This window comes from Laetiporus sulphureus (assembly GCF_001632365.1).
Source record: "Laetiporus sulphureus 93-53 unplaced genomic scaffold LAESUscaffold_43, whole genome shotgun sequence".
NCBI classification, from domain to species: Eukaryota; Fungi; Basidiomycota; class Agaricomycetes; order Polyporales; family Laetiporaceae; genus Laetiporus; species Laetiporus sulphureus.
Window position 1 is genome coordinate 321424 of NW_024468552.1, and position 7737 is coordinate 329160.

The 7737-nt window shown below is 49.8% G+C and overlaps 3 protein-coding genes across 3 annotated transcripts; 2 read left to right on the forward strand and 1 right to left on the reverse strand.

Moving 5' to 3' along the window:
• Nucleotides 1-47: 47 nt before the first annotated feature.
• On the reverse strand, nt 48-531 carry LAESUDRAFT_729629 (uncharacterized protein). Its single transcript, XM_040909674.1, has 2 exons — nt 413-531; nt 48-354 (listed from the first exon to the last, which is right to left on the reverse strand). Coding segments are annotated over exons 1-2 (192 nt in total). The 5' UTR covers nt 414-531; the 3' UTR covers nt 48-163.
• An 11-nt stretch (nt 532-542) lies between these two features.
• LAESUDRAFT_762303 (uncharacterized protein) lies at nt 543-3126 on the forward strand (the record flags this gene model as incomplete). The annotated part of the gene is made up of 3 exons (XM_040913072.1): nt 543-839; nt 2377-2723; nt 2796-3126. 3 exons carry the CDS (start codon nt 543-545, stop codon nt 3124-3126), a joined length of 975 nt encoding a protein of 324 aa, XP_040760859.1.
• Nucleotides 3127-4927: 1801 nt separating this feature from the next.
• LAESUDRAFT_631859 (uncharacterized protein) lies at nt 4928-5206 on the forward strand (the record flags this gene model as incomplete). Its single annotated transcript, XM_040903407.1, has 2 exons — nt 4928-5090; nt 5154-5206. Coding segments are annotated over 2 exons (216 nt in total), but the record flags the coding sequence as incomplete, so codon positions are not given.
• Nucleotides 5207-7737: the final 2531 nt, after the last annotated feature.

The following is a 7737-nucleotide window of genomic DNA, read 5'->3' on the forward strand; positions in this document are numbered from 1 at the left end:
CTAGTGCCCAACTTCAAGTGGCTGATCTCAGTAAAGCAACATGGTTCCAAGAAAATGAATGAATATAGAGTGCGAGACAAGCGGGTCTGGTATATTGAATGCGCGTGTGCAGCATTCTCGTGTAAGGGGAGAACGACACATCAACCCGTATAGATTGAAGGAATTAGGATGCCGAGCAAGGCACCGAGTAGCCAGCGGAGTGAGAATTACGGATGCTAATAATGTTCTCTCTGGAGAGACCTGCCTCGTTGCATAACGACCGGAAGATTGAGTTCTCCTTGTCAAAGAGATTGAGTGGTATGTCAAACTCTGCCACTCTTCCATCGTCCATCACGACGATGCAATCATAGTACACTATGAACAGGACTGTATGAGCAACCTCAACCATAGAGTAGCCAACTTTCAAGCTCACTTATTGTGTTCAAGCGGTGTGCGATGCACAACAGCATTGATGACTGTTGACTTTCCCGGCCAGCCCACTGCATGGCCAGGAGTTCGGGAGTCGCCCGCTCTCTAGAAGATGGCTCCACGGGGCCAAACCGATGGCCCGTCCCATTGTAGCCACGCCCTATTATATACATGCGCGCTACTACTCTCCCACGCCGGTGGCGCAGGTCACACCGGGGCCTCTTGCATCCGCGCTCCGCACCCAAATGCCAACATGCCCCCTCGACCAAGTCACCACTGCATCCTTCACTGTTGTGGGTCACATGCCTGTTTCATCACTCCCTGTCCCAGGGTCCCAGTCTCCATTTCATGCGCATCTGCCCACCTCAGTCCGTATGCCAGTCCTGGCACCCCCTGATCCTTGGTCCCAGTCTCAATACCGTATGCATCCCGTACGTGCCCATGTTCAGGTACTTCCTATAGTGCACCTCCATGCTCATCATTTGCCTTGGTCCACACGCCAGTGCCAGCACCTCCTGGATGTGGGTCTCAGTCTCTGTTCTATGCATGCTCTGTGCAAGCACCTTGCTCAGCTTTTCTTGGGTGCTCCACATGCTGTGGCTGTGCCACTTCACCAGACTGCCAGCCTGTCTCACTCGGCATCTGCTCGGCCCACCCTTTGATGCCCTGCTCCACCCTCACCTTGCTGATAGGTCCGCCCTTGCATGGTGCTTGCCCCCTGCACCTGGTGTCTTGTATCACTGCAGTGGCACCTCGTGGTCGACCCTCTGACCCTCACCCTCCTGCCCTCGACCTCCTGATCCCACCTTTGCCCAGTCACACCTGTCCCTCAGCTGCCCTGCAGCCTTCACATCTTGGTGACCTGCCCCGGCTCTCAGCCCTGCTGACTGGGATCACTCACCAGCCTGCAGTCTGGTCCCCAGCAGGAACCTCGTAGTGGTGGTTCTCATCGATTGTGGTGAGTGCCTCTTGGTCAATGGTTATCGATTTGTGTTGACTTTCCTGGCCAGCCCACTGCGTGGCCAGGAGTTCAGAAATCATTCACTCTCTAAAAGATGGCTCCACAGGACCAAACTGATGGCCCATCCCATTGTAGCCACACTGTCACAGATTTTCGCCACAAAGTCCGCACGTGACTTTTCTCACACCACAGATCACGTGCTTCACCAATATCTCACGCCACTCAGCCACAGACGTGACACGTAGAGATCAGGTGATAGTCCACATCACATGTTATGGTCCAGACCCGTGGATGATACGGTCGGACCTGTCTATTCCAGGATACAATAGAGGCACCCATTGGGGAACAAAGGGAACAAGGACTATTGTTATGCATCGGCCTTCCGCTTCCTATTAGTTTAGCCAGAAGCCTAGATAGGTACGATGTTCACACCAGAGAACAAAAGGGAAACCAAGATAGGCACGATGTGCACACGCATTACTGCGGCAACCATCGATCTTCCCACTTATTGTTCTACTTCCGGACATCCTATTGTTTCATGTACGGCCATTTGCTTATACCCGTAGATAGGTAGCTTAGGTAAGATAGCCTGCTGTACATGTATATAAGACCAGCCATGTAGAGGAAGAAACCTCAGATTGTTTCTCCTCGTCTACTACCTGTAGCACTCACTGAGCTTACCAGCTCCTTCATATATCTCTCACCCCTTCCTGCGCCTGCCACACCGACCAGTAAGTCAACAGGCTCTTGTGTCACATAGAGTTCAGGGGGATACTTTTGGGATCAGGGGGATCAGGGCGGCACGTTCTACGTGACTATCCCTTTTTTGTCTCTTTGATCTCTTGTCCGGTGTTACCGTGACATTAGAAACAATCTGACATTTTCTGCGCCCCTGCTTAGTGTCTAACACAAGTGGCCGCATTTTTTCAGCGCAAGCAGTTTCAGCCGTAGCGCGCAGCTTTTTTGACACACATTCCAATCTGATCTCTACCCGGCGTGAGCCTCAGCAAGACTCTGAGCTGCCCAAAGCCTCAAAGTGCAAGGCCACCCCCAGGATCGACCTCGACACCCACTACAAGCATCAGGAAACCAACAAGGAGCATGGAAGGCTCCTTACACTTGCGTCACTAGGCGCATCATCCACAGACAGGCAGCGAGCAGCAGCTAGGGTTGTAGATACCACACACATCATAAAGCGCGGAATCATCCGCAAGCCACGCGATCACACCCCGCTGCTCGAATGCTACAAGCTCAGAAAAGGACGTCTCACTACAGGCAGTCGAAAGCCGAGACCACCCCCAGAGATTATCACCTCCAACGCCGTTTCCCCCATCATTGTTGCTCCACAGCCAGTGTGACCCCTTCCCAACTTCGTTAAAGTCAACACACACGCACGACCCATTCGCCCTCTTCCATCCAAAGTCAGGCCCACCCTCCACATCAAAACACTCAAGAAGCAGGTCTCCACTACCCGCTTCAGACTACAACCGATATTAGGAGCGTTCTGGGAGAGAATTGATCAGGACAAACGAAAGAAGGTACAACTCCTCGCATCGGAGTTAGACAAAGTCTGCGCAGACCTCTACACGGGAACTCGTGAATACACCTTCATCGACAAACAGGTCGTCAACACGTGCTGCCTAGAAATAGGAAGGATCAACTTCAAGGAGATAGGGAAGCAGCAGAGGTTAGACGAGATCATCAGGGAGATTGGGGAAGTCAAGGACAAGCAGTACCTAGGCTTCATCTTCAATTAGTTTAACTACATCTATATCACAATAGAAGGAGCCGATCGTGCATACGCATCCACGTTCAGGCAAAGAATGGATGATATTCTGCATACAAACATCGAGTCAGCACATGACGGAAGCACCCCACGTGCCTCGCAGCGCAATTCACCAGAACCTGCACTAGGACCGCAGGATTCTGCATCGCAAGTTGGAGGACCAGCATCCCCAACCCCATCACTCTTACCCACCTATGTCCCCCCATCTGGGAATTCGATGGACACCAGTTCGAGCATCTAGAAGATGCGCTCAGACAGTCCGCTCCCGGAGAAGTCCCGGACCACATCCGCGAATGGGTTATTGTCGCAATGAAACTCACAGTCAGTACCGAAGTCGCCAAGGTCTACAATGTGCTCGGAAACAAGATGTACGAGCACAAGAAAGCCTTCGAGTCACTAATCTAAAGCAACAAGAGTGAACACCGACTCAAGGAGGGAATGCTCCAGACGGAGATCGGGAAGCTCAAGGATAGGATCCTCGTGCAAGATGCACATATGACGGTTTTGAACGACGAGCTCACAGGAACCCAGGTGGCAATGCTCGACACGGGCAAAGAAATGATGGAAATCAAGGCAGCTAACGTTAAGCTGCGGCACGAGCTAGCTTCGCTCAAAGCAAGCGGCGTCACTACGATGCAAGGTCAAACATCCGGCACGGTCCAATCGCACAAGCCACGCATCAAAATTGCCGAACCTCCACACTACTCGGGCAAAGGAAGTCTGGAGGACTGGCTCCAACAACTCGGTATATGGATGCGGTGGAACGAGATCAACGACGATGAACACAAGATTACCACGGCCTTACTGTACTTGGAAGGTGGCGCGTTCACATACATGTCCGAATATGCAACCAGAGCAGCAGCACGGCAGGCACTTGGCACATGGGAAGACTTCGTTAACATTCTCAAAGTGAACTACAGAACCCTCGACCCGGACAAGGATGCGCAGCAGCATCTGAAGGATATCTGTGGCAAGATGTATCCCACGATGGTATCCTTTGCAGAACAGTTCCGCCAATGGGCCACTAAGACCAACTTAGGGCACACTGCACTCATCGGTTACATCGCTGAACACCGAAGCAAGGACGTATGCCACGCAATGGTCACACGAGACAGTCTAGGAATTTCTGACCCCATCACATGGCCAGAATATCTCGACCTATGTCTTCAATTAGAGTCCAAGTTCAGAGCCAACAAGGCAGGACAATGCGGAATGGTTACAACATCATCATCATCGACACCATGGGCCCTGAAAGACCCCAACACAATGGTTGTGGATCGAGTATCCACCCTCACCAAGGAGCAAGAAGGATGGCTGGAGAAGAAGCTGTGTGTACGATGTGGGAAACACCCCTTCATTTTTAAATAGTGATGCCCTGACCCCAAGTACAAAGGTAAATTCGAAATGCCAAAGCGGGGCCAAGCAACAAGGGCAATTTCTTCAAACACGACCTCAGACATCTCCGACGACAGCAAGGCAAGATACGAAGCAGTCCGTGCTTTCATCGCCAGCTACGACGTGAAGGGAAAGGAAAAGGAGGCAGAACCGGAACCAGCTGTCGAAGCAGCTAGGATCACGGAGGTAGAAGATGATGAGGATTTTCTTCGGCAGGTTCTCTGAGGTCTGGCCAGAGTTCCCATAGACACTGTAATAGTACCTACTCGCTCTCACATGTACCAGTATCAAGTTTTTTATACATCGCATCTACTGGTTCGTCAAAACACGCGATCGATTTACCTGTTCACCTCAAACAGGGAGTAAGGGAAGTCCAGACTGAGGCGCTCCTCGATTCAGGAGCATATTCTTGCTACATCAACCCACGGCTGGTTGATCAGTTGAATCTCGCTACGATCTCACTTGAGAAGGAGATCAGGGTTTACAATGCAGATGCATCTCATAACAAGGGCGGAACCATTAAGAAAAGGGTTCTTCTGAGTATAACCATCGGAAACCACACAAGCAGGCAAAGCCTTTTGGTCACCGATATAGGACATAAAGACGTTATACTAGGCATGAGTTTCCTTAAGGAGCATAATCCCGAAGTGGATTGGGGAAAACTCAGTCGATTTCACCCGGTGCCCACAAAGATGCACACCCTCACAGGTAGCAATCCAGGAGGAGGACCTGGAAGACACAAACATCCCCCACATCGAAGACCTGATGGAGTTCATCGGTTCCCAGGAGTTAGGTGACAACTGGAATGACATGGATAGCTTCATTAGATGGGTGTCATTATCAGAAGACCCTGATGCACAAGCCATAGCATCGCTCATTATGGGTCTTGACATGCAGAGGAATCAGGATAGAGCACCGCAAAAAGGAGAACAGGACAAAGACTACTGGTCAGCCTATGTCCCCAAACACTTCCACGAGTATGGCGATGTGTTCTCCAAGAAGCAGTCGGAAGGAATGCCCACAAGAAAGCCCTATGATCATCCAATCGAACTTGTTCCAGAGGCATCGTTACCATGTCCGGCAAAGTTATATCCTATGAACCTACAGGAAAGAAATTCGCTCGACATGTGGATAGACCAAGAGTTGGCGAAAGGTTACATCAAGAGATCAAGGAGTCCAACCGCAGCACCCGTCTTCTTCGTCAAAAAGAAGGACATATCACTGAGGCTAGTACAAGACTACAGGAACCTCAACGCAGTCACAAAGAAGAACAAGTTCCCAATCCCATGCATTTCGGACCTCATTGACAGACTCTCACATGCTAGTATATTTATGAAGCTTGATCTGAGATGGGGGTTCAACAACATAAGGATTAGGGAGGGAGACGAAGAAAAAGCCGCCTTCATCACACATCGTGGCCTCTTCGAACCCACTGTAATGTACTTCAGTTTCTGCAATGCTCCCAGTACCTTTCAGACAATGATGAATACAGTCCTCGAAGACTTAATTCATACTGGAAAGGTGGTAGTCTACTTAGACGATATCCTCATTTTTACGGACGATCTCGAAGAACACCAACGACTAGTAAAAGCAGTTCTACAGCATCTCCGGGACAATGACTTATACGCCAAACTGGAGAAATGCTTCTTTGAACAGTCCTCAATTGAATATCTTGGCATGATCATCAGCAAGAACTCGGTACAGATGGACCCTGCTAAAGTCGAAGGTGTACTTGGCTGGCCCGCACCTACTAAGGTCAAGCAAGTACAGGCCTTTTTAGGATTCGCAAATTTCTACAGGCGATTTATAAAGGACTTTGCGAAACTCGCACGACCTTTAACGCTTCTCATCTGTAAGGACGTGCCCTGGCAATGGAAGGAAGAGCAAGACCAAGCCTTTAGTGCACTCAAAATGGCGTTCACCTCAGCCCTGATCTTACAACTCCCCAACGACACTGCATCATACCATCTAGAAACAGACTCTTCAGACTACGCAACTGGTGCAGTACTCGAACAACTAGGAGAGGACAAGCTATGGCATCCAGTCGCATACTACTCTAAGTCACTCAACGAACATGAGCAGAACTACGAGATTTACGACAAGGAGATGCTTGCTATTATTCGAGCACTAGAAGAATACCGGCACTATTTAGAAGGACATCCAGAACCCATTGAGATATGGTCAGACCACCTCAACCTTACATACTTCTGCCAGGCACAGAAGTTATCCTGGCGCCAAGCGCGCTGGTCATTATTCCTTACACAATTTAATTTCATACTCAGTCACTGACCTGGAAAGACAATGCTACGTGCCGATCCTCTGTCCAGGAGGCCAGACCATGAGAGGGGGGTAGACAGCGACAATTCGAATCAAATGCTGTTAAAGCCTGAATTTTTCGCTATCAATGTGATTCGACCTGCTCACGCATCTGAAGTTGATGATGCTCAACTACTGGAAAGGATCAAGAAGGCACTCACAGACGACATGATGATCAAAGATTATCGTGCACTTTTGACTACAGGACAGCGCGAATTTGGGAAAAACCTCACAGAATGGAACTTTGAGCACGGACTGCTACTCCATCGCGGAAAGGTTTATGTCCCCAAGGATCAACAGCTACGCCTTGACCTAATAAAACTCCATCACGACACCCTACCAGCTGGACACCCTGGCAGGTTCAAGACGTTGGAGCTTATTACTCGGAATTATTGGTGGCCAGGAATGCCTGTAATGGTTAAACAATACGTACAAGGTTGCGACAGTTGTCAACGCAACAAGTACTCAAGAGAAAAACCATACGGACTACTACAACCAAACGAGGTATCAGGAGGACCATGGGAGATTGTCACAGTGGATCTCATCACACAACTTCCTCCAGCCATGGACTTTAGGGGAGAGAAGACGGCAATACTTGTCGTCGTGGACAGACTCACGAAGCGAGCGCACTTTTATGCAACGGATGATACAGTCACATCGTCGCAAGTCGCTAACGTATTCTATAATGAAGTCTTCAAACTCCACGGATTGCCGCGCCAAATTATCTCAGACAGAGGTACTCAATTTGTGAGCAAACTATTCCAGGAGTTCTGCCAGAAGCTCGGTATAAAGTCAACAATGTCCACTGCATATCACCCCCAGACAGACGGTCAGACAGAAAGGGTTAACCAGGTGTTGGAACAGTATCTGC